The sequence below is a fragment of the Cygnus olor genome, chromosome 3 (genome assembly GCF_009769625.2).
Source record: "Cygnus olor isolate bCygOlo1 chromosome 3, bCygOlo1.pri.v2, whole genome shotgun sequence".
Taxonomy (NCBI): Eukaryota; Metazoa; Chordata; class Aves; order Anseriformes; family Anatidae; genus Cygnus; species Cygnus olor.
The window spans coordinates 69,981,205-70,008,836 of NC_049171.1; the positions used below are offsets into that span (position 1 = coordinate 69,981,205).

At 42.4% G+C, this 27,632-nt stretch overlaps 1 protein-coding gene across 5 annotated transcripts in view; it reads right to left on the bottom strand.

Moving 5' to 3' along the window:
- The window catches only part of LOC121067872 (SAM and SH3 domain-containing protein 1-like), a 553,101-nt gene extending 527,804 nt beyond the window's left edge, over positions 1 to 25,297 (bottom strand). For 2 of the 5 annotated variants that reach the window (XM_040552757.1, XM_040552756.1), the window contains exon 1: positions 24,475 to 25,297. In XM_040552757.1, the coding sequence (XP_040408691.1) occupies positions 24,475 to 24,885 (411 nt within the window). In that variant the 5' untranslated portion in view covers positions 24,886 to 25,297. The remainder of the gene's footprint in view (positions 1 to 24,474) is intronic. The other 3 variants (XM_040552761.1, XM_040552759.1, XM_040552763.1) reach the window with 3 other exon arrangements.
- Positions 25,298 to 27,632: the final 2,335 nt, after the last annotated feature.

Sequence of the window (27,632 nt, forward strand, 5' to 3'; positions counted from 1 at the left end):
ACTGAAACAATCTGAAGGAGGAAGAACAACATGCAGAGATGCTCTGCACATCACTACAAAAATAAGCCAGCTTGAAGGTATGAAGAAAACCAAAATTAGCAGCGCATCTTGAAATTTTGTTTGCTATAACTGGAGTAACTTGAGACTTCCATGCTAATCATCACTTGATATCCCATACAGAAGTTAAGGTCTGACTTAATTTCAGAGTTGCATGAACATACCAAGAAGAGTCCTGCACAGGCTTTGTGTGATTGTTTGTGCTAATTGCTGTAGAGACCTGGTTTGGCATGTACCAATGAAGAAAGACAATAGGACAAAAAATGCTATCATCTGTTACAGATTGGAAAAAGATGTAGACACAATCAGTTGCAAGAGATCATGATCAAATGAGGTTTAGGTTGTCAGAGAGATAAAAGGTCATGTGACGTCAAGACCCAAGCTTATTTTTTAATACAAAGATATGCAAACCTTAAGGGTTGAAATGAATACATGGAACATGTAGATGTGCTTTAGATGGCCAAAATTTTCTAAAATAATTCACTCCTATTTGACAAGATTTAACTATCGCTGTTCAAACACAGAGCAAGGATTAAAGTGTTTGTGTGGCAGGCCACAACTTTATTTAATTCCCATAAATATGAGAAAAATCCCCCCAAATGCAACAACGTAACCATAATCAATCACATACTAGGTTGGGTACAGGATGGCTATACTGTACTACAGTTGTCTCAACATTTTTCATATTCCTTTTTACTCAGCATCATCTCCTTCTCAGTTTCCAAAAGAGAATAAACTCTTAATGACTCTCCTGGATGGTCTTCATATTCCTTCCTTCGATCTCCCAAATTCATTAGCTGGCAAATCCTGCATCAGCACCAGCTAATTTTCTATTTCAAAGTACAAAACTAAGACTTAACGAGATTCTTTTCTGGAAAGTGGAAATCTCATTGCCACGGAGGGTAAAAAAGACAACAGAATTTAAATACGTCTGTATATCCAAATGGAACAAGTACTGAAGATTGTCCACTTAAAAATATATATATTTTTTTATCCTAAGGAATGGTGCTGTTTCTTGTGGAAAAAAAAAAACATTCCGTTCTCAGAATTCTGCAGTATCAGATCCCTTATACTTAATCAAAAACACTGTTTCACTAAAATATTTTCAGAAAAAAAAATCAACCAGCTCTGGTGTCCAATTAAGTATAACAACAGCTGTTTTAAAAATTTGGACAAGTCAAGCCACACACTCCTGAGGTTTTAGGATTATGTCAGAGGCAGAAAATTATGTCTAGAGAACAAACAGGGAATCATAATCACAAAATGTAGAATCTGAAGAGCCCATTTATATATCAGGACAAATAAGACTTCCTAGCTCACAATATATATATTTCCAACACAAAAGAAAAAACACCCCCACAAAGACTTCGTTGGTCCTTGTGAGGCACGATATTCTGGTACCTCTCTCCTGCACCTCATTTACATTTGGGACAAAAGAATATTAAAGTTGTGGCCTGTTTTTTTCCCCCCACTCAGTTAATGTATTGCATCTCTGCTCACTCATGAGATGTCCCTGGCAACTAATGATTTACCTCACCTGTTCCAGGAACAAGCTGATTGTAATAAATTACTCTGGCTTTCAACACCACTTCTCCACCCATATGGCCCCTAGTATACACTTATCATTTATCTACAAGGTTTTCTGAAACAAGTAGTGCTGGTGAACCAAGTGCTCCCACAGTAAAATAACATTTCCATTTATTTATAAAAGATAAGATTTTGATTGAATAATAAATGTTCATGGTAAGCTTCAATACAGAATATGTCCTACGACTGATCAGTCACAAGTGTCTGTGGTTACAAATGAGTGTCTAAAATGGCATATTACAACTTTTAGGCCAATCACTGAAATAAAGCATCAATGACATATTACATCACAGATAAATTACAGCACTACTTTGCAGAAACCAATACAGCAAACATTAATGACTTACTATTATCACAAGACAATTTTCATCTCACACTTGAAATTATGCAAGTACATGCCAGCTGCTGCCATTTCACACAATCTTTATTGTTCACTGTTTTAATAAAAAAATTTCAAGTAAACAAAAGTGTAACTCTGCCACAATTCCTTACCTCTCTTCCATGAATGGGGCCAGATGGGATCCACCCAAGGGTACTGAGAGAGCTGGCAGAGGAGCTGGCCAAGCTGCTTTCCATCGTTTATCGGCAGTCCTGGCTATCAGGGGAGGTTCCAGTCGATTGGCGGCTAGCAAACATGACGCCCATCTACAAGAAGGGCCAGAGGGTAGACCCAGGGAACTATAGGCCTGTTAGTTTGACCTCAGTGCCAGGGAAGCTCATGGAGCAGATTATCTCGAGTGTCATCACGTGGCACTTACAGGGCAACCAGGTGATCAGGCCCAGTCAGCATGGGTTTAAGAAAGGCAGGTCCTGCTTGACGAACCTGATCTCCTTCTATGACAAAGTGACGCGCTTGGTGGATGAGGGAAAGGCTGTGGATGTGGTCTACCTTGACTTAAGTAAGGCTTTTGATACCGTTTCCCACAACATTCTCCTCAAGAAACTGGCTGCTCGTGGCTTGGACTGGCATACGCTTCGTTGGGTTAAAAACTGGCTGGATAGCCAGGCCCAAAGAGTTGTGGTGAATGGAGTCATATCCAGTTGGAGGCCGGTCACTAGTGGAGTCCCCCAGGGCTCAGTACTGGGGCCAGTCCTCTTTAATATCTTTATCGATGACCTGGATGGGGGGATTGAGTGCACCCGCAGTAAGTTTGCAGATGACACCAGGTTAGGTACATGTGTTGATCTGCTCAAGGGTAGGAAGGTTCTGCAGGAGGATCTGGATAGGCTGGACCGATGGGCTGAGGTCAACTGTATGAAGTTCAACAAGGCCAAGTGCCGGGTCCTGCACCTGGGGCGCAACAACCCCAAGCAGAGCTACAGGCTGGGAGATGAGTGGTTGGAAAGCTGCCTGGCAGAGAAGGACCTGGGAGTACTGGTTGATAGTCGGCTGAATATGAGCCAGCAGTGTGCTGAGGTGGCCAAGAAGGCTGACAGCATCCTGGCTTGTATAAGAAGCAGTGTGGCCAGCAGGTCTAGGGAAGTGATTGTCCCCCTGTACTCGGCTCTGGTGAGGCCGCACCTCGAGTACTGTGTTCAGTTTTGGGCCCCTCACTACAAGAAGGACATGGAGGTGCTCGAGAGAGTCCAGAGAAGGGCGACCAAGCTGGTGAGGGGTCTGGAGAACAAGTCTTACGAGGAGCAGCTGAGGGAGCTAGGATTGTTCAGCCTGGAGAAGAGGAGGCTCAGGGGCGACCTTATCGCGCTCTACAGCTACCTTAAAGGAGGCTGTAGCGAGGTAGGGGTTGGTCTATTCTCCCACGTGCCTGGTGACAGGACGAGGGGGAATGGGCTAAAGTTGCACCAGGGGAGGTTTAGGTTGGATATTAGGAAGAACTTCTTTACTGAAAGGGTTGTTAGGCATTGGAATGGGCTGCCCAGGGAAGTGGTTGAGTCACCATCCCTGGAGGTCTTTAAGAGACATTTAGATTTAGAGCTTAGTGATATGGTTTAGTGGAGGACTTGTTAGTGTTAGGTCAGAGGTTGGACTAGGTGATCTTGGAGGTCTCCTCCAACCTAGACGATTCTGTGATTCCAAAGCTTTGCCAAATAAAACTCAATATTTTGGTTGTTGTTCTGATGTGTCTGCATGCTTTGGTACTGCATGCTTATTGAAAGTTTATACATTGCACAAACAGAGCATTTACAATGCAGTAATAAGAAAACCTGCAAGGGACTGGTGTGAGCCATCTTGTTACTCAGACTTCTGCAGATTGTTACATAAATGAATATAAGAACTGATATATTTTACAGCATTTACCCATTTACTCTAGGACAACGGAATGAAAATTCTGATTCAATAAGAAATAGAAGGTATGGCTGTGACTATGTAGAAAATAGTTAAAGAATTAACCCAAAAGTAATTTTCCTGAAGTCCCTGTAAATCTGTCTTGTGACAATACTATTTATAGAGTATCCTGCCTTTGGCAGTATTGAAAGCATAAATTTAAATTTGTTTTACTGGATATTGCTCATCCTGCTACTACTGCTTTGGAAGATGTAGAAGACAAAACACACCAGATTCAACTCCACAGTGGCTCCACAAGAGTTCTGTATGTTACATCAGGGATGAATTGTGCCCCCTCCCCCCCCCCTCAGTTTTGTGAGCAAACAAAAACCTCAACCCTATATATTTTTAAATACATACACTCACGGTCAAAGACACATGACAGAACACACGTACATCTCTCTAGAAGAGCACCAACCTCGTGAAAAGCACCAATCCCTTGGACAGCCTGAGGTCAGCATCTACTCATGTGGTGATGGCAGTCCTCTCCTACCTGCCCAGCAAGGGTCCTTACAGCGACAGGGCACAGAGCATCACAGGGTACCACATCAGTCCAAAACCCTTAGGTGTGCTACTCACAGATATCAGAGAAAATGAATTCCTCCACCAGCAGCAAACTGAGTGTCCCCAAATATCTGAAACAGCAATGAATGCACCAGCTTCCATTGCTGCTGCTCCTCAGTGCTCTGCCCATCATTCAGCAATAGCTAACACATGTTCAAAACAAAGAAAAAAACAACTTTAAATGATACATTCCATGTAAGTTACAACTTTTGTTGATAAGCTATGATAACCTATCCCAAACAGCTGCACTCCCACCTCATATGCAGCCACTGTAACTTAATTGAAACTCACTTTTTTTGTCAAGAGAGCATCTGTGCAAATAAAGTTAATGCAATCTTAATTTAAGACTCTAGCAGACTTAAAGACCTCCTTTAGATAGAGATCTAACCCAACAGCACGTTCAATAAATTCCATGTCATGCTTTCTTACTTCTGCTATTAATAAGTAGTCAGCCCATCCCTGTCTATGTTAATTCAGCCCAGGTACTTCAAATACTCATTCTAAACTCAAAGGCTTATCTAGAAGTCCAACTCTGCAGAGCAATGAAGCTTTAGCTAATTATGCTAATTAATTAAACTAATTAGGCAGCTCCAGCTAATGCATGTAGATGCGGCTGTTTTTAGAATATCTTAAGAGGCTAGCATAGTTCAGCATGACAAAGCACACAGTCACTTTTATAGCAAGGGTTAACAGCCAGCTGTAGTGAGTTGTTTTGCACAGGAAACTGTTGCTGTCTTATACTCCCACAGAGAGAAAAAAACACTCAGGGGTCTCAATAGTACTTAACAAATCGAAAACACTCAACTCAGCTTCGGGACAGTGGAAATGTAACTTGCACATCTACCTGCCTTGCTGCCCAGGAACCTCTCAGTAGGATTTTACAGTCAACACTCAAGTCCAACCTGTCACAGGCTTGCTGCTGTCATCTAAAGACATTTAACCTGACAAGTCTGATTTTGCCTTCACACAATCAGATGTCACGACTGTTACATTGCCAAGGGTCTTTCCTGCCCTACAGACCACAGATTCCTTATTGGAGTTTCACAAGCTGAATAATCAATATGGAGTTAATGTGATAATACACTTCTGGCTTAAACATTCAATCCCTTTTGGAGTAGAATATTACATCTACTTCAGTGTTAAAAATGTATTAACATGTCTTTGATTTTCCTAACGTGATTACTAGTTGCTATGGATTACTACCATCCCTTGATGGACCAGAGGCCTCAAACAGTATCTGTTGTAAGGCTGAGCTCCAAGTAATATACTCATTTGAAGTCTGACCATTTTGCACTTTGGTAAGCCATTCAGAAGTGTAGAATATACCTCTTCCTCATCCTGCTGCATAAAAGCATTCATTAGGATGACATTCAAAAAATGTTAAAAAAAAATCAGTATTTGGGTGGATGAGCATAAGGCCAGAGAAAATCAAAGAGTCAGAAAGAACATCCAAACTGAAATTGACCTATACTAACGTCCAGTAGTAATAGAAGGATGAAAGGCCAACATCTTTTAAAAGAAAACCTTGAGACCATATCCTTCAGTAGGAAAAAAGATACCAAGAAAAAAAATCAGCATGATAAATGATAGTTATGGTTAAATACAACTAAGAGCAGTAGCATTCTGGTGGTCTATTTCATTTTTGCTTGCTGTTTATCTTATTTCCTTGTCACTAAGGAAATACTTCTTTTCCCTACGTGGAACTGTAGTGACATTTGACAAAGTAATTAAGAGAAGGACGCTCATGATCAGCTGCTTTCACCCTGTTACCAAACACAGTCAATACACAGTTCATGACTTCAGCAGATGTTCATGTTTTACAGACTTTGTGGGAACTTAAGGTCTTACTTTTTCTGTCCTTCCTGTATGACACAGAAAACTGAGTCTAAACAGAGAAACCACTCAATTATGAGCAGCAAGCATTAACCCATCCAGTGCTATCCACTACGCAAATCAGAGAATAAACTCTGCCCAACAACCTTATTTCAGCAAATTCACAGTTAGTTTGAAACTGGCAGGTCTGAACTCTTGGCAAATGGAAGAAAAGCTAGTCTGAGCAGAGAACTCTGTCGGGGCTGTTTACTATTCACCCATCACCCACTACTCCTTCCAGTTTATACTTGGCTGAAGTAATCCTCCTTACAACACGTGGATCTACAGCACACAAGGACAGAGGGTCACATCTTAAGGAGGTAGAGGAAAACTGACTCCGAAGAAGCACTCCTGAATTCCCCCCAGCCCTCATCTCCATCTCTCACCTCTGCTCCACCTCCTTATTTGGGCCATTTCTCTGTGCATGACCATGGACTTTCACATGACACAGGACTAAATAAAGTCAAAACCAGTCCTCCTCACACAGAGAGGAGATTTTGCATCTGTGCTTTTGCAAGAGAGGGAGGTAGCACAGAGTTTTAAATTAAAAAAAAAAAAGATTCCTCCCCCCCCCTCCAAAAAAAAAAAACCATCCCCACACAACCAGTTTAAACTGCTTGTAAAATGAGGGCCTCCTTCTGCTTCAGACTCTTTACTTTCATTGCTGATTTGGCCAAAGGCATCTTTGATTATGCAAGCAAGTGATCTGACTGAGCAGCTGTGAGGGTGCACAGGGCACATGGGCAAACTCCTCCTGGCCCTGATGATCAGTCCCCAGACTTCAAAAGCTGGCATGCTGGCTACGCAGCAGAAACCTGCCTGGGTTTCACAGATATGCCAGAGATCAGCAGAAACTGGGGCCAAATATTAGCAAGGGATTCAAGTCTCCCAGGGAGGAGCAAGAGGACAGGCATGGACACACTAGGCTGGCTCTATGGACCAGAGAGATTCAGCTGGAAGCCTGGGCTCGGTTTCATCAGAAACCAGAAATTTGCTCAATATGGAAGAGTCTGGATTAAACATTTTAGTCTCAACAGAAAACACCCAACAGTCTCCAGTCCCGCATACACCACAGACAAGAAAAATCTCTTTTCAGTCAACGACTTGAGCTTTGTATCCCCTGCCTTGCATTTTCAAATGCTCACACCATTTTCCACGATAGAGTGCTGCTATTCTAGCTTGCCCACACTCTCCACCTCACACTATCACAGTCACCAGAAATAAGGTACTCTACTGAAATAACATCACCGTGCCAACCCTACAGCGGCCAGCAGGGACACGGTGTCTGCTGCAGATTAAGAGTTTTAATGAGAAAAATTTCCAAAGGGCAGCAACTTAGTATGTTTTGCAAACTGTAAGATGAATACAACTGTTAATGCAAGACAGCAGTTAAAACTTCAGTCACCATACCCCAGAGTAATGAAACAAGCTAAAATAGAGTACTTTCAATTTATTCTGGTGACACTGCAGGTCAAAAATAAAAGGGCCACTCTTTCCAGGAAAACTTGCAGAAGGAAACCACTCATCCAACAGCTGGGAAACTTCCCTAGTTTCAAGTTTTTCGGTCAGTATTTCCAACAAACAGGTATATAATCAGTAACTATGCCAGTATGTTTTGCATCGTGACATGACTGCTAATGTACCTAGGCACTATCTTATCTCAGTTAAAATCCAGGTTTAATAAGAAGGGGAAATGCTATTTATGCTAATGCTTTTGAATGTTCTAGAGAAACATGTTTTTGTTAAAATAGCTTTAACTCTTATAATTCCCAAATGCAAAACCTAATCAGTAAATAACATGTCTTAAAGTTGGTAATCTGTTTCCTTGAGTTGTTGCATCAAGGTACTGGAAAAGAGGAAATAGTTGCAAAAGGAAGAAAATGGACGGAAAGGAGAAATGTGAACAAAATCCACCATATTCTTACCTTATTCCAAAAGTATTTAAAAATAAATTTGCAGGTAAAATGTCTTTCTTCCCTACATATGATTTTTAAATGCTTATGGTTTCAGTATATTAGCTACCTTTTTAATAATTCATATATATCTAAATATGTATTTGTGGTACGGGTAGAGGTGAGGAAGAAAATGACATTTACATTACTTGCTAGATAGAAATGAGTCTGGCAGCTAATCTTAAAATTCATGGACTGTAATAGAAACTATAAGGGGAAATATACACACACGACTTTGGCTGCTTTAAGCCAGCTACTTTATTTTAGTTGTAATTAATTTTCAACAGCAAAAGATACAAAGGGCTACATACGTATTCTTTAACATACAAGATTCTAATTAATATAACCTCTGTTTTAAATTTACTGTTATCATCTATTAAAGAATAAATAATTGTACAGCTTTCTAATGTGTAGCTCAAGCTTTAAATCACTGACCATAACTAATAAGCAATGTAATAGCATGAGTGTCTTAACTAAAACCATAGACTGCAATTTTGTTGATTGTAAATCATCATCATTTTTAATGCAAAAGCAACAGCAAATCTCTGTAATTACTGGGTGCATTTTGAATCACTTTTATGATTACTGCTCTATACCCATTAAAAATCCAAAACACTGAACTGCACAGGGTATAAAATTAGAATTATGATACACAACAAGCTATAATTGAAATCCATAAATTTCTGTACTAATGTTCAAGAATTATTTTGTTCCAAGAATTGCAGCCCTGCAGAATTGACTTTAAAAACATTTACTTTATCTAACATAGCAGTAGTGGCAGCAATAGCAGTAGTTACTTTGGGGTACTTAAAAAAAAAAGTAAAATATTGAGGATTATATTTGGCATTCCCACTTGTTTATGTAACATGTGGCTATTGATGCAAGAAATGCAAGCATTACTTGTCTCCAATTCTCTCTTGCCTGTGCATTTAAACTCTCAGAGGCTTATTGAGAGCTTGCTCACTTTCAGCAGCACATCCATCCCCACAGTTACATAACAAAAGGTGTGTTTCTACCCACACCTGACCAAGCACTTGTTTTATGCTCAAAAAATGATTTATTTCTGTTAGGCTTAAGGTGTGATAGTCAACTCCTCGCTTCTGCTTTTTGCAACACCACAGTATGGAGATGTTCACAACACATGGCCATCATGCAGTCTCATTAATAGAGTAAACAGCAATTCTTCAGAGAGAATGGTATCTGTAATTTCATTAGTGGTCCCCTGTTAGTAACAGAGGAGACTTGCAACCTCCCTGCTCTCATGACTCTTCCATGTAGGGGACAGGTTAGGTAGGTTTAAAAAGTGAAGAAAGTTCTAGGGATTAGAAGTACGAATGCTGAATCCCTGGCAAAACAGCAGGAAGACAACTGGGAGGAAAGGGTCATTCAGTTGCTCATACTCATACAGAAGGCCATCCCGAGGCCTCTGTCACTGACATTGTGTCAACTACAGCAAACTAATCAGCCATGGTTTTTTTACCCTCCTCACATTAACTGTAATAAAGAAAAACAAAAACAAACACAGCCTGTGGAATATCTACCTGCTTCTTGCCAGACCTATAAGAAGTCCATGGAACTTTGAGGTCTTCATGCAAGAAAAACTGAAGAGCATAGACAACTTCTTAAAAAGCAAAAAAAGCAAGTCCACCAGGTTACCCAGAGAGAAGGAAATCTTTGCAAGAATATGGTAAAATTCCAAACTGTAATTAAAAAAATGCATTAGACCTACCCCTAGTGACCCTGAGCTGGGTCAGTGTGTCTGCAGGGAGACACAGAACAGACACCTTTATTTTTACATGACATGCCCAGCAGGGAAAGCATTTCCTACAGCTTACACTTTTGTAGACTTAACACAAAAGAGATATGTCTGAGGCTTGAGAAATTTAATCATGATTCACCTGTGAGTTGCATCTGCACATTACTGTTTTTTTCAGCTGCGTCCTGAACTGTAAGATAGGTTCCACATAGTGTTCAAAACACATCAGGCCAGATCCTTGGCTGTGGTCAAAATGTGCTCAGCACTCCCCAGGAGGGGATTTATGCAAGTGTCTCAAGGCTTTCTTTTGCAGGCCTCACTTCTGCATGCACACATCACTGTAGTGCCTATGAAGTCTGCAGCCCCCAGGGGCAGCGCATTTACCCTCAGCTCCCATATCCAGTAGTCAACTAGCAGCAGAAACACAGAACAGACCCAAGTGTCTGTGCCCTGCGGACATCAGATGTGTAGGGACAGACAGGAGACGGGCTGCTGCACATAAAGAAAGTGTGTTCTCCTCTCAAAATCGGTGCCATAACAGTGATCAAGAGCAGGTACTTGTTTGATAAGGGAAGATGACTTGTCAAGAATAAGTTACACCAAATCAACCTAATCTCCTTACATACCAGACAGCAGAACTCCCAGCATAATGGAAATTAATAGATGGCTTAAATCTTGATTTCAGGAAGTCTTTCGATACAGTTTCACTGGACATTTGTACTCACAAACTAGGGAAACATGATCAAACACAATTAACAAATGAAAAATATTTGCAAAATTATGCCTCCAAACCACATAAGACAAAAATTTGAAGAGTTCTAATGAGAAGCTTTACAGGAGCTGTCCTCAGTAGAGCAATAATCATTATTTTTAGAACCAATTTGGACGGTGAAAAGGAGAGTATTTTGGTATCAGTGGGACACATTCAACCAGTTGGAACATTAACGCACAGGAGGCCAGGCTTAGAATTCACAGTGGTCTTAAACTGGAGTGAGCTTGGTTATACAAATATGTTCTTCATCGGGGACAACAGCAAGAAAGCACAACCGAGCATGGATCATTTTGTACACAAATAATGGGAAATAATTGGATAGCCCTGCTACCTAAAGGCCTAAGGCCTGCTGTAGATCCAAGGCACGAGCTAGCAATATCATAGCATTACAAAAAGGTTAACAGCCACACGGTGACAAACAAACCCAATTATAATCTGCAAAGACAAAGTAACTAACACTCTGCCCAACACCAGCAAGACCCCATCTGGGACACCTCCTCCAGACCACTTCAGACCCATGAGTGAAAGGTACAGAAGGGGCCAGCTTCAAAAAATAAGAACAGGCCTAGAAGAGGGAGATCGATAATTAATGGTTTGTTAATAAATGAAGTAATGATTAATGGTTTATTAGAGACTGTTGGTTAGGACTTGCAGTACTCTCAATTAGCTAAACCTTGCCCCCAGCAGAAGGGAAAAAGGTATTCTCCATGGCCCAAGAAGACATAGCAAGAAGTAAACTAGAATTGTGGCATGGAAGATTTAGGTCAGATACTAAGGAAAAAAGTCATCTTAATGCTAAAGACAACTTAACACTGGAAAAGGATTAATAACTAAGATTAAGAACATCAGTAACACAGCCTCTGTAAAGTTAGACAACAGCTTATCAATCAGTATTTTCAAAAGCCAACTAATGCTTGAGAAAAAACCCGCATCACTATTTCACCTCTATTCAGAGGCTTAAAACCACTTGGACAAGTATTTCGACAACAAATTACTAAGGGTTGCTACTTCCAATTAGGCAAAGAGAAGAAGGACATTTAACTCGGCGTGGATCTGGTGTAATAAGAGCAAAAAGGTTTTTTTTTTTTCTTCATAATTTCAGCAATCTAAGTTTAGTCAAACTATAGAAATGTTGAAGGGGAACACATAGAACACTGCTGCAATAATTTCACTGCTTTTTCTGCTCTTTAGAGATATACACTTGGTTCAGTTCCATGCAGCACTACCACTTTGTACGGTAGAAGAAAAAAGCTTGCAAAAAAATGCAGGAGTCTTTTTCTAAACATATTCTTCAGCTGCAAGCTGTCTAAACAACATCCAGAGCTGTGATTTAAACATGAACTTATAAAAAAAATACAGTGCTTTTCTCTTCCAAACTCTTGAATTTAAGAGACACTGACACTATTTGGAAACCCAAAGTCTAAGTATTCTTTATGCACAGTTTTGGGAATACAAAAAAACCCCACACACCCTTAGAGTGTTATTTCCAATATCTTTTTAGTCCCTCCCCCACCCACCCCCCCCTTCAATTTCCAGGCAGACAAAGCTGTCTACATGGGCACAAGCAGTGGGCTTACATGGTCTAGGAGTTCATGTGTTTGTCAGGAAAGGGAGCAGGAACCAGAGATTCCAAAGGAAAAGTAAAGGAGCATGTTGGCAGACAGCCAGTAACTCCTCTGATCACATTACTTTAAATGAAAAAAAAAAAAAGGAAAGGAAATTAGTTACAACGCCTGCCAAATTTCCACCTTCAGGATTGACAGAACATGTAAATAAAGCAGTCTCCAAACAAATTCCACCATTTCACCCGAATCAGACATTGATCTCTGCCTTTGGGTACATAGCTCCATAATAACATGATAGAAATTCTGTCTAAAGACCTTTTCCTCAACCTGGCTGCTCTGACGTTTTCTTTACTACAGCTTATATCTTCTTTCCAAGTTTAGCTTCTCCATGGCAGTTTAAGCCCAGTAAGACAACAACAATCAACATACAGGATTACTCTTCTTAAATGAGCTAAAAGTCCTTTTGAGGGGACTATCCAGCATCACTAAATCATCACAGCACAATTATCAACTGCTTCTGTTTCCTACACTCTAAATATTTTCATATACCAAAAAGCTTCTTTCTTACTAATTATATTTTCTATGTCTTTACTTCTGGCCAAAGAAATGGAATGTCATCCAGGATTTCAGCACAGTGTTTGACAGGCTATGGCTTATTTCATACATTTCCAGACTGGAAGAATGGGAGAGGAAGAGAAAGAAAGAAAAAAAAAGGTAGAAAGAGGTATGTATCAATTCAACGTTATATGGATATTAAAAATACATTTGAAGAGCCACTTAGCTCAAGGTAAGGCAAAGACCAGAAACCATACTGATTATATTTTTCTATTTAGTACTTTGAAAGCCAAACTACAGATCCTGTGCAAAAACCTTGCTCATTTCCCAACAGAAATCAACCCCAAAAGCTCCACTGGCTTTCACAGCACGGGGTCAGAACCCACATACCCAACCGAACCTACTGTACATGTACTTTTGAAAAATCCTACTGTAGAAAACGCAAAGCGTGTGCAAGACAAATCCAGTGCTGCCGACTGTTTACAAAACATTACAAGAGATCTAAAACTAAAACCCAAACATCCTCTGACAAGCTCTGTTTCACTGAAGCATGCTTATTTGCATTTAATGGCTGCCATACTCTCTCATAGCAGTTATTAATCAAACATCCTGAAGCATCAATGATTAAGCACATGGCCGTCAGACAAAAGGGGACATTAGAAGCTCTTTAGATGAAGAAATCTCTCCCTGACAGTTATAACTTACTTATTAACACTTAATAGCATTGTTTCTTGTTTCTTTAACACTGGCTAAAGTGAGTAGTATTGCAGTGAAGCACTGACATCAAAACTAAAGTTCATTTGTCACTTAGAGCTTAAAAATTAATGTATATAAAACAAACAATACATTAAGGAATCCCTCACACAAACCACATGCCCCTAAAGCCATGTAATATACGCGCCATAAATATTGCTTTGTCTGCTTATTATTTATCATCTCTGTGTTGTAATGGTTAGCAATAGATAATCACTATTCAAGTACTTTATCTGAAATAGTCTACAGAAAGGTTTTTTTTTTTTTTTTTTTGTAAATGCAGCTCTTTGCAAGCCAAACCAATACTAAAATAAAGAAGGATTGGTGAAGATCAATGTCCTTTACAGTCAAGATTTTTCTCTTTTATTGGCAGGAGCCAGAGAAGGAAAATAATATTAAAGGAAAAAAAAAAACTTTTACAACTAAAGAGCCAGCTTAAGTTCTGGGATTGACTGTATAAAGAAGTAAACATTAGTGAAAACACCTGAATCACTCTGGAAGTTATTCTTAAAATACCACCTCTAGAAGTGTAGAACAAAATTTAAGTTTCCTTCAAACTAAAATTTAAAAAAACATAATATCACCACTTCAATTAAAAATAGTACATCTTGAAAGTTTGAAGTTAGAAACTTACGAACTGAAAACCAGCAAGAACATAAGTGTATACTCAAATTCTACTCCACAGAATATCAAGGAAAAGGACAAAAAAAGATTATGATGTTAGGGCATGATAGGATGCTCTAGCTTCATAAAGGATGAAATTGTTTCTGTCTAATTGTACAGTAAATTTAAATTAGAGAAAGAAATCTTTCTCTAGTAAATACGACAAGAGAGGCAAGGGATAAAAAGAGAAAAATAAGCTCTTGAATTCCTTCACCACCTTCGCCTTGAATTTAGTTGATATTCATTGCAAGCATGAAGCTATTATTACAAGGCTAGTGCTCATTTCCTTATCCACATAGGAAGCAGTGTGCTCAGCACAAAGGAATTTCTGTCTTATTTTCCACATCTCGATCAATACTATTAACTATCTCATCAGTTTCACCTACTTGAAGGTCCATAAAGACACATTCTATAAAAACAATTCATTCTCCTGGACAAATTTAGGCTGCTAGCAAAAACATCATACACATAGACAGGAAGGATGTACCGCAATCACTTATTTCCTGTTAGACACCATAGAAATTGATTTAATGAAGCTAGTGGTTGCATAGGCAGCTCTTTTTAATATATTTATGTTTAGAATATAAGTTCTCTTTTAAGTAAGTTTCCAGCTCTACAATGAAATAGCCCCTTGGGGCAACACCTGAAGCCTTTATGACTTCCTGTGTAGGTGAAGCAATACCCCCTACTGAAGGCTCATAAGAAAACCACCCAATTTTGTAAGAGACTTATTTAAAAAAAAAAAAATGCACAGCACCCACACTATCACATACCTGCTACAGTATCAACGCAAGCCTGCTTCATCAGGAGAGTCAGGCTTCCTCTGATTATAATAAACTCTCTCTGCTTTCATTGATAGAAGCTTTTCCAAACACATAAAACTTACTTACAGTAACTGGTACTACAGATGATGTAAACTCCTTTAGAAAAACATCCCCAAGTGATTAAGCACTGCCCAGGGCAGCGCTCATACTTAAAGGTTTAAATGAGCTCGGGCCACCAGCCTGGCAGTGCCCAGCAGCAGGCCAAGCTCAGCTGATGTTCGTTAGCAGTTAAGGCAGTTCCCTTCCTTCCCCCATCCAGTACTCATGTGCTTTTCTGTCAGAAAGAATAAAATCATTTTCCCAGGAAATGACTGCATCAGGACTCAAAGAAATTATTCAGGATGAGGGTGGTGAGGCCAGGCTGGATGGGGCTTTGGGCAACCTGGTCTAGTGGGAGGTGTCCCTGCCCATGGCAGGGGGGTTGGAACGAGATGGTCGTTAAGGTCCCTTCCAACCCAAGCCTTCTGTGATTCTAGTACTAAAAGGGTAAACAGTATTTTTCCAACATCACTTCAAACTGAGTTGTTAGACCACAAATATGGGGAACAAAGTCTGCTTTTTAGGAGAATTTTGCCTTAACCTTTGCTAGGGTTACTAATGTTACTTCTTAAAGAGGCGGAACATGATTAAATGCATGTGCATTGTTCTTCACGTTTGTTTTTGGTTTGGTTTTGACTTTATTGGCAAAGTCACACACATTTTGTTCCTTCTAGTCACCGGCTGCATGAAGTACGTCCTTGCTGTATGCAATTTTTAGACGCTGAAAGGGAACAACTAGTGGTATCTTGTCAAACTTTCTCTTGCTCCTTCTATTCCAAAAGCTATAAAGCATTATTTTTACCACTGTGTAAATATCAAGTGTATGTGAAAGTCTTTCCTCTGAAGTATTCTCTTGGCAGTCTTGTTTAGAAGTTATCATAGCAAAAGCCTAGTAACTTCTTTCACATGAAAACAACAAAGCAGGTGAAAGTGACTTTTTTTCCAACTCTCTTGGTATAATTTCAGTCACATTTCCTTAGCTTCTGCTCTTCCCCTTTATTTGAATGTTAACACCTTTATAGGATAAAATTGAATGGACCTTCTTGCTCAGTAATTTCCATAGTTCTCTTTGTTAACCCATTAATTTAGTCAGAATGGCATTTTAAAATGAGAATTGCTTGTGAAGTTCGGTCTAAAATAAGAGTGAATGTAGTCTCAGGGGCAGAAATAGGCACTCATTCTTATCTTAGGTTGAATTTTTTAGCCCAAGAACCAGCACATGAAGATGTAACAGGTCTTCTCAAGGGCAAATCAGATTCTTGATGACTATTCTGGTACTTCCCACACCCTAGCTATGGAAAAGCCCTCACTAAGCTAACAGCTGAATATTTAGAAGGAGACCTTCACTACGAGCTATACAAAAGATCAGAGGTGCGTTTGTATATAATTCTCTATGTAATACAACATAATCAGTTTTTAGTAGAACAGGTTTAAACAAAATTGCAAGAAAAGCATTTTGGCAACCACTACACAATCGGACAGAATTAAGAAATGCTACAGTTCGGTGAGATTACTGTGATGACATGATAAACACCCGAAAACTATGCCAACAATTGTTTTCAACATTTTTGCAGTGAACTCATAACATTTGGTGAGACTAGAGCTTTTTTTTAAGCGATACATTCCATCTTTCTTCATAAAGACCAATTTGGTCTCATACCTATTTTCTAAAGCTGTAACACCTACTCCTTTTCCCAGATCCCTGGGAACTCTCCCAAGTGAGAGGAAGCCTTTCTTCTCAGCAGAGCATGCAGGAGGCAAGGGAAGGATCCAAATTACAGCCCAGCACTCTGGGGCAGCAAGAGAGGGAGGTGGAATAAAACTCATGCAGAGCTTGGGATGGGAACTAATACAAGGCTCAGAATGGGATGGAACGGGGATGAATCAAATGAGAAGACAGAGCATTGTCTCAAGCTGTACAAAAAGGCATTGCTGCCTCAATTCTCTCTCTCCACCCAAACAGATCATTGGTAACATTCCTCAGCTTTGTTGAGTGAATCTAGACTGGGGTGAAAATGGTTAGGGAGACCTAGGAAAAAGATGTACATTCTTGGGTGGGAAAAACATTGATCTTAAGGAAGAAGATAGTGTGCCTTTAGGCAGATTTAGGGGAGATGATTTAGGAGAAGTTGGGCAGCGGGCAGCTCTGGGATGAGCAGAGGGCTCCAGGGAAACTGAGCTGGGAGGTGTGGAGCCCAAAGGACGGGAGCTTCCTAGCGCAGAAGAGTCACTCCTGGCAAACATCTCTACCCCAAAAACATGGGCACTGATGCAGAATTGGCACCCACTCCTAACTTTATTTAATTATTTGTTTGTTTGTTTTCTCTATGGAATATTGACTTATTGAGAGCATGGTAAGATGGCCACTTAGCTAACCCTGGAATAAAAACTGCTCAAGCTTTTCTTCATCCTGGATGGAAAGAAAAGGCTTTTATTTTTGTCTTTTTAACTCCTTCCTGAATGACACAAAATTTACTGCGTGGTTTTTGAGGCACAGATATCAGAACTGGGCCTAATTTCCCCATCATATTCCCACAGAGATCATATGCAGAGTGACAACACCACATCCCTACTTCAGAGTGTGGATGCCCAAGACCGACGCAATTCTTGGAGAAGAAAGAACTTGTGGAAGAACTTTGTACCAAGTTGTAAGTCTTATTTGATACACACTATTTCTTTCTGATTTATACTTGCTGACAGGACAACTGTAAACAACTGTTTACTTGATTGCAGCCAATATAGATGAGTGTAGATTTCAGAGAATATTTACCAAACATTTACTCTAGTGTGAACCTGTCAGATCTACATTCAGAAGTCTGCCTTGCTGCTGTTCAAGCTGCTAATGGTGATATTTAAAGCCCTGAAAAGTTCTGGTTTCTTTTTGCATGCTACTGCTATATTTATCGTTCTCATCTCACATCATACTGTTCTCACCCATCACAACAATTACAGTTGGTAAGAGTGTGCTTGTTAGCTGATTTAAATTTGAACACTTCAAGCCAAACCCAGCATCAAATGAAATCCCTGGCAAAACCTTCACTGACTTCACTGGGAATGAGACCAACTGGAGGAGCAAGACTCTGGCGAGAGGCATGTATCACTGCAATTCACGTACTGCTGAGCTCGTGAGAACAGGGACGAGGCATTATTTGAAGGCAGCTGCAGTTGTGTTTCATTTGACAAACCACTTCTCTCTTGTTTTGCAAAATATTAAGAGGCTCTGCAAGTAGCAAAGCTAGCAGCCTCGATGACTCAGTGCAGACAGTTTTGGGCCAGCCTGGCTGCAGACTGGCAGTGTCGGGGAAGGTTCAGGCAATTCTCTGCTTCCTGATGCACAGTCTTTCCTAAAATAACACGGCGGTGCTAAACATAGCTCTGACATGTACGTTTAATAAATGACAATTCCTGCAGCGTGTATGAGCCACCGCGTTTGTCAAGATAAGTACATCAATATGAGATGTCATGTTAGCCTAGACAAAGAGATTCAACCAGATAGCTTTGTCAAACACAAAGCAAAGGGGCTCATTCAAACTGACAAAGGAAGAAACGTAAAAGTTACACCTACCGATGCAGTCTGAACACACTCCGTCCTCCCCTGCTTTGGAAGAATCTCAAGCCAGAAAGTGACCTCCTGTAACTGATGTACTAAATTCCCTCCTAATCAGGAACAATACTCTTGTCACCTCAAACCCCTCTACCACATTTTTCAGAAGTTCAATGATACCTGTCAGTATGTATCAGATCGTACATACACGTACTTTTGCGGATAAGGACTTTTCATAAATGACATATGCACATAGGGTATGTCTAACAGGCAGAAATAACAGGCATAACTGTCATATATACAAGCTACTGTTTATTACTCGATCACTTTTCTTACTTACACATAGGGAAGTTTAATTTTAAGGCAATGGCAAATGACCCTGCACACACACACGTGCACAATTCAGAATTTTCCTGAGAAAATTCAGTTCAGCTTCGCACCACTGAGCCCTGACTGAATCATGTCCTTCGGGGGAAGAAAAAGCTTTCTGGAAACTACAAGAGGCCAGACATTTCTCTTTTGCCAGGGAACTGTAAGTTTAGTTTCTCCTTCAAATGTAAAGCCATTTGAAGGCTGGCTGAAGCATCCCCTTCAAGCGCAGCTGATGCTGAGTGCAGGGGAAGGCAGCTCAGCCCAGCTTCCACCGAGCTCAGGACCACACGCTCCCCTTCTCCCCTCCAGCATCCACCATGACCAGACCTGAGAAGATACAGGGGGGAAGTGAACACAACCCTAGAAAAAGAGAGAAAATACTGCAAAGTGGGTACTAACCTCTCTCAGGACTTCACCTTTAATACACCCTAATGGGATTTTCCTTCCCCTCAAAACTGAGACATAATGAAACCCAGGAAAATTCACATTCAACACTTCCAGAGTAGAGTGAATACACATTAAAATATTCAGGAATTATTCAAATGCTAATACAGAAAAGTGCTGTATTATTCATACTCTGCAATATCTTGGCTTAATGCTCTTTCGGGAGAAGACCTTTTCCATTTTTTTTTTTTTTTCTGAGTTTAATAAATGGGGACTTTGAAACAACTGTCCAATATATGAGGTGCTATATTTTCTTTAAAAGAAAACAAAGGCATGAAGTCGAAGGCAAATTCAGTGCTTCCTAATATAAAATACCTTTTCACTTCCTGAACATTGGCTGTAGCTTTGCTAATTTATTGCCATGAAAATATGGTTACTACTTAATGCACTAGTACTTTTGTCAATAGGCAGCTTTCCCCAAGGCATATTTGAGAATGCTCTGCTAATCAGGGTTGATGCAGTTATTCCAAAGCAGCCAGGTCTTTAGAAAAAGGTTCATGTTTAATTCCAGTATGGGTGAGTGTTGCCATTTTTTCAAAGCACAATATTTTTAATTCACTGAATTCGTTTCTGTAGCTATCCGAAGCACTAACTAAATTATCCAGCCCCAGACTCAGTTTGAATCAGTATGTTTCAAAGAGTATTGCTGGCAACTTTACCTCTTAACATATAACTTATGCAAGATATTCCTCATTTTGTGATGGCAAGGATTAAATAAAGATTTAATCAGAAACACAAATCTGTGCTATACCATCAGCATGGAACATAAAAAAAAAAGGTTGGGTGTTTAAGCGGATACTCACTTGGATCTAACTTCTTACTTTTCTACATCTGCTTGAGCTCTTGAGATTATGACCTCAAGGGCAGCTGAATTTTCAGTGTTTGTTTTCCAAGCATGCTGATAATCATAAACAGCACAGTGAGTGACAATGAGGTCACATACATATACACATGTCATACTACAGTTTTATTCTCTCTAATAAATATGGAAATCTACATCAGTATAACTTTATTGAGGCTACGCAAATCATCTTAATTGGTGCAGGAGCTTTTAATGCATGTATATTTTCAGTCATTTTTAATGTATTTGCAGTTCTCTGCAGATGAAAAATTGAATAAAGTTCCTCAAGAACAGGTCAGGCCATTTATTTCAATTAGAAATAGTAATGAAATTCCAGTAAACTATTAAATGTCACTTAATCTGTATTCAAGATAAATAGAATACTTAATTTCTCTTGACATGTTCCATGACGAGGTACCATACTCGTCTTTGTATTGACTAAAGTGGTGCTCCTCTGCTTTCCATACCACAGTGACATTTAGTGACATTATTCCTGCTCGAACCGAGCATGGACATAATCTGGTTTGCAGCTAGCCCACCAAGGTAAGAAGTGTGTCTGCATGGGGGTGCAGGCTCCACTGCCTTTGTTCTGGCTGGCTCAGGTCAGTGCTGAGCTCCCCTTTGTTCATCTTAATGGGAAACTTGGCGTTTTGCTCATTTTGGTTTCCTTCTGCCATCGCAACCCTTAAATTTCTACACATCAAAATAGCAATACTATTCCTACCTCAGGCATAACAGATTCCCTAACTAAAGGTAGAATTACAACCATCAATAAATATTTAAAAGTAGCTAGATGTTCTGGGATGACTCAGAGAAGTACCACAAGTTCTTCTTTGAAGTACACTGCAGCCCATCACCTCTGCAAGAAGTTCCTCAGATTCAAGAGACTTGTAAGGAGATCTGACACAGCAGGCTTGAAACTGAAACAGAAGGCTTGGAGTATTAAGGAACATTACCGACATGGAGAAAAAAACTGGACTCGGTAGAGTTCTTCTCAGTTACAGTTATATTCCCTGGTTTACATTTGAAAAATATAAAAGATTCAGTTTGAGGAAGTGAGGTCTTAGGTTCTAATTCTCCTGGAAATAATCAAGATGGCTTGCGATAATTCTCCATGTCTGAAGTCGCCCACACACATGGCTTGAATTCAAAGTCTGCACGTCTTTAAGAGATTTATATTAAGCTGCACTAAGTAGTTGTTACTCATTTCTTCTGAGTGCGATCAAGCTAAGTTAAACTAAAATTTACCTTGCCAATACATTTATATCCCTCACACTCTGTGGTTTCCCCCTTCATCTGAGAAAACAATGACGACACTGAAAGGAGACAGCAAAAAGATGGTTTAACATCTCATCATCCACACCTAGTACTCATTTTTGGTCTTTTGACAAGCCTGCAGCTCAGGAAGCTAGTAAAAGGATATAAACAAGGCAGAGGATCAGCACTTCCAGTTCCCAGGGACATTTTCAAATAAAACTCCAAAATTGTCTGAGAACTACATAATTGCACATATTAAATATTCCTCAGGAAATAAGTAAAATATATACACACAAATACACACAGGCATGCTCCTCTTTGTAATGCTCCATTCATAGACATTGAAAGTCTACATGAAAAGATGGCATGGTCCATGTAAGCCATGGAGGGAAGGAGAAGGCTGGTTAGGAGCTCAACAGCAGAGATGCAAACAGATGTTCAACAGTTCGGTGTCTAGTGCCCTGCTCCACACCAGCCACATGACCATCTGTAGACAGATGTGTCTTTTGATTAATATATACAAAAAACTTGGAATACACCTGAAGTTGATTCTTTAATCTTATGCGCAGAAGAGAATACATCCAGTTTCTTTTGACATGCAGAGGTCTGTACACTGCGTATTCTATATAAAAACATAGTACAGGTTGCTGAAATTACAGCCACAGTTTTCTAAAGGATCTTTTTTTTTTTTTTTTTCAAAAGAGACACAATTACAATACAGCTCTTTCCCAAATGAAAGAATACAGTATTTCATTTCTCGTGCTCTACACAACATCCAATGAATAAGGCACAGTGACGTGATCTTTTGGTATTCCCTTTAAGCCGTTTTTGAGATGGATTGCTACAGTGGGTGGCATTCACAAGAACACACGTTAAGCAACACACATTCAAATCTTGCCAGTTTTATGGTTTCTTACAACACGCTTCAATGTGAAGTGATTCACATGAAGGAGACGGAGAAAGCTTTTCTATTACTGTAAAAAAATGATGTTATATGCATTTATCATCCAAAATAAACATATTGACACCACAAGCTGAAATAAAACGAGGAAATTAAGCTTAGTTCCTCTTTCTACCTCAAAATGTTGCATTTACATTTCAACCCATTAAAGCTGAGTGACACTTTCTGTGTAAAATGAGCTTGTCCTGACAGTTAACCCACATTACTATCAGACCCATCAAATTAAAACAAGGTGAGCTAAAAAAGAAATCAATGCCAAAGATTTTAATTTCTTTGATGTCACATGCTGGCATCTTAGGAATGTTATAATTCCTATAGAGAAGGTAGAAAAGAAAGAAGGTAGTGAAGCGAGAAGGCAGAAAATTCCTTGGTAAGAAGGAATTGATGACTGTGAACACACACAATGCTGAAAGAGAGAAGTGAAACAGCTGTGAAGGTGGGAGATGCACTTCAGCAGCACTGATAAGCAAGAACTTTTATGGAATTTTGTTTTTATATAAGACATGTAATGGTAATTTCAGAACGACATCAGTCCAATGGCATATCACTTTCAAGGGAAAAAAAATATCTCTGAAATGAAACAGTAGGTTTTGGAAGATGCTGTACTTAGACTTGATGTATATGTTCAGGGATGTCTTTGGCCACCACCCTATCAGATTTGGTACATTGTCTCTGATATGTCTCCGATTTTCTCTTCCTGAAACATCTGTCATCGGTCAGACATTACAGGAAGAAGTGAACAAATAAATGTCTCAAAGCAGTCAGCTATGCTGTACTTGAGAAGTGACTAGTGGTTCTGTATTAAAAACAGGAGTCCTGAAACTTATTATCCTCTCAGCCTTATTATGAGCACCTCCGCATTGTTAACCAAGTTGAATTTCACCCATTATTCCCACATCCAGGTCCCCTGCTGCTGATGGTAATTCTCAGTTTTAATTCATCACAACCATAACTATTTCTAGAGACCCAGACCTGCAGACTTCCCCATCACCTCGCTTACATATCTTCTGGAAGTTTTTCCGAGTCAGAAAGTGCCCACAATTTCAAGGTCAACTGACAACTGCTCAGGTTTCCTGAAAAACCATTATCGAAAATACGGGCAACCTGGGTCATCAAACAACTTTCTGAAGCACTTCATTTTCAACTCTGAAGCAAACATGCATTTTAATACCTTATTTTCTTTCACAAATCATTTTCCCCTCCATGGCACTGCCTGTTTAATTCTATAGCTGTATTCAACCTGCATATCTTATTTGCAGCAGGAAATCTACAGAAAACTTGAGACAAAACAATTTCTACCTTCCGGACCACATTAACCTTATGCTTTAATCTTTCCAGAAGATAAGAATTAGGTGAATGTCGGGGTTTTATCAAACTGGAATACATTTTTCCGAGACCTGCACTTTTCCGGCCTTTCAGCAGAACGTGTGTCCTGAACACAGACCGACTTGCGCCCGGGGTGGCTGACACATGGTTTTGACATTCACTGCTCACTTCCATCCCCTAGTAAATAAACGCGGACAACAGGAGCTGTTCCTCCAGCCACAAGGCTACTTCCTTCAGGAGCCACTTCGCCAGCAGGACCTGACACTAGTGTGCTACCTGTAAGGGCAGGAGAGGGCAGCTATCATCCCCCAACACAATGGAAAAGTTGCAGAAGGCAAAATAAATAAATAAAGCAGAAAAAATAAAATAATAAAAAAACCAAACACCCAAAGCATCTCGTAGGTGGTCCTGTCAATCCCTGCCTTCACACCCAAACTGGACCGGAGCCAAGGACCCGGCCAAAACCCCGAAGAATGGTCTTACCTTGTTGGAGTAGGGGGGCTTGCTGAGGTTGATGCCGTCGCGGACGAGCTTGTCACGGATCATGATCTTCAGCTTGAGCCGGGGGTAAGCAACCAGCCCCCCCCGGCCGGGGCGGTGCCGGGGGGCCGCCAGCCCCGGCCCCGACGGGGGGCGGCCGGTGTCGGGGGGCGCGGGCGGCGGCTCCAGGGTGAAGTAGAGCCCCGCCGCCGTCTCGGCCGCCTCCTTGAGCCGCCGCACGGCTTCGTGGATCCGGCGGCGGTGCTGGGGCACGGCCACGCCGATGGCATCCAGGTCCGGGTCTCCGATCTGCTTGCACACCTCCAGGTCGTCGTAGCCGTTGTCGACGAAGGACTCGGCGTACTGGGGGAGCTGCAGGGTCTTCAGCCACTCGTACACGATGTTGGTGCACATGCTGGCTCCGCGGGGACGGCGACCGCAACTTTCAGCACCGGAGCCAGCCTCCCACCGGCCGGAGGAAACAGAGACACGGCCAGGAGCCGCGCCGCGAGTCGCGGGGCTCGGGAGCAAGGTCAAGAAATGAACACCAACCGAGGAAAAAAAAAAAAAAAAAGAAAAAAAGAAAAAAGCAAGCCACAAATCCCTAGAGCAGATCAGCGGGGCATCGACAGCGCTGCCGAGCGAAGCCCTCCCGCTTCTTCCTCCTCCTCTGCTGCTGCCACCAAGCGCCGCCGCCCGCTGCCACCGGAGAGGGGAGGCTCGGGCGAGAGCGAAGCCAAGTGCGAGGGTGCATCCCCTAAAATCCCCAGCCGCTGCCGCACAACATCCACCCACTTTCTCTGGAAGTAATTCGCCGGCGCTGTCCGTTTTTTTTTGTTTTTTTTTGTTTTTTTTTTTCCTCTCCCCCCCCCTTCCTTCCAGCGTTGGTTTCTGTTCCAGCTCCCGTCTCACCTTCCCGTGCTCTGTCGCATGATGAATCCGCTCCCTGCGTGGGGCCGGTCACGCCGGGCGAGCAGGATCCCGTTCCCTCGCCCAGCACAGCTACCTTATTTTCTTTTTTTATTATTTCATTTTTATTTTTACGTCCTTTCCCATGTCACTGCCGGCAGCGGGTGCACACGGCTCCTTTCGGATTAGGATTTAAAAAAAAAAAAAAAAAAAGGGGTTAAGGAAGGATCCCGCTCACTTTCCCAAGTTACTTTCCCCGCTGCCCTTCATCCCTGCCCCGGGATGCCGGCATCAGGCGCCCGGCCGGCAGCAAGACCCCCTCCTGTTCCCCCAGCCCCGGGCAGGCAGGCAGCCGGACACAACTTTTATCCCCTTTATCCCCCTTACCCTCTCACCCGCCCTTATCCCCGTTATCCCCTGTTGTCCTCTGATCCCCCCCGGCCGCTGCCCCGTGCTGCTGGCGGTGCCGAGCGGGCGGCCGGGCTCCGCGCATCCCCCGGCGGCAGGGCCGGCCCCGGGGCTGCCGAGCCGCCCCCCGCAGGTCCCTGCCGCCTGCCCCGCTGCCTTGGCGGAGCCTCCCCGGCCCCCCGTCAGCGAGACCCCTCTGCGGAGCCCCCTCCCTGCCGGCTCCTCCTTCCCCCTACCCCTGAGGGCTTCGGGTGGCTCCTCCGGCTCCTCCCGGCGCGGCTTCTCCCCGCTCCTGCTCCTCCTCCTGTGCCGCCAGCCCCTGCCCCGCCGCCCTCACAACTTTACCCGCTGCCGGTGGTCGCGGGCTGACAGGCAGCCGCCGCCGGCCGCCCCCTCTGCACGGCACGGCACGGCTCGGCACGGCTCGGGGCTAGGGCCAGGGGATGAGGCAGGGGCAGGGGATGGAGCTGGGGCAGCGGCAGGGGGTCTGCCCGCTCCCCACACGCTCTCCCGCCGCCCCGTCCCCCTTGCGGGTTCGGCGCCGGCAGGACGGGCAGCGGCGGCTGGGCACCGCGTCCCGAGCGGGGCTGCTGGCGGGGACGAACCTCGCACCCCTCAGCCCCGTCCGCGCTACCCCCCAGCCGGGGGCTGCCAGCGGCCGGCGGAGGCGCCTGAGGGCGGCCGCCGCGCTCCGGCCGCACCGCCGGGCTCGCGGCGCCCTCGCCAGGCCGCCGAGGGAAGCGCCACCGCCCGCTGCGGCCCCGCCGGGGCCAGGCGTCGCCCCGCCGCCCCGGGGGGACCCAAAGGGGCCGGGGGGGGGGTCGCCTCGTCTCGGAGGGACCCGCGGCCGTGGCGCTATGGGGGGAGCGGGGCGGCGCCTGGAGCCCGCGGTCTCCCCGTGGCGTCCTGACAGGAGGCTGTGGGCAGGGGACATGGAGCTGGGGGCAGCCCGAATTAGGCTGCGGGGAGCTGCTGAGGGCATCCGTCGTGCCTCTCCCCTTTCATAACTCAGTTAGTTTTAGTGGTAACAGGATTCCTGGGGGACCTCTGTAGTGGGTGGGCCCAGGTTTCTCCTCTGGACTTCGTAGCAATTCACCTCAGGATTGTTTAACACAGCAACTTTCTCAGCTAAAGCACTGTATTGCAGGGCCTTTTTTAGAAGTTACATACTCACAAATTGTTATAATGCAGCTTCTGGGTATGGCTCACACATTCATATGCTAAAAGGGGAAAAAGAACAGCACTTTTTTCCTTTTAAAATCTCCTTCCACTTATCTTCTCATCCAGTATCTTATTTTCTTTCCAGGCCACACAATATTTCAAACCCTCTCCTCAGCCCAGACACAGCGATTGCAGCAGAAATTATCTTCTTTTCACAGGCCTGGTGAACCACTGACAAGGCCGGAGAAATTAGCAAGGAGGTTCTGCAATTGGGAGCTGGAATTGATGGTGTCAGAGATAGATGGGGAAAACTGGCTGGCGCAGCCACCATTCATTGGGCTTACTGACAGCACATACAGAATTATATCGGTTTCATCTGTGGATTTCAGAAGGGCCTGGGAGGGCTTTTAAGGTATTGCAAACATTGTGGTTCAGCTGTGGCTTGGTAAACCATGGGCCTCCCATCTGTAAAAGGGCAGGGACCTGAGCGTCTCTGAACCTGTGCATTGTTGCCTTGGGGCTGTGGAGTTCAGCCTCAGGTTACAGAGCTATGAAACTGTCTCTGGTTTGGCATTGACCTTGATTTCACAAAAGGAGTTCACCTGGTAGCAGATACAGCAGAATTTTAGGTGACATTGAAATAAAAAATAAATAAAAATAATAATAATAAAAAGTTATGTCCT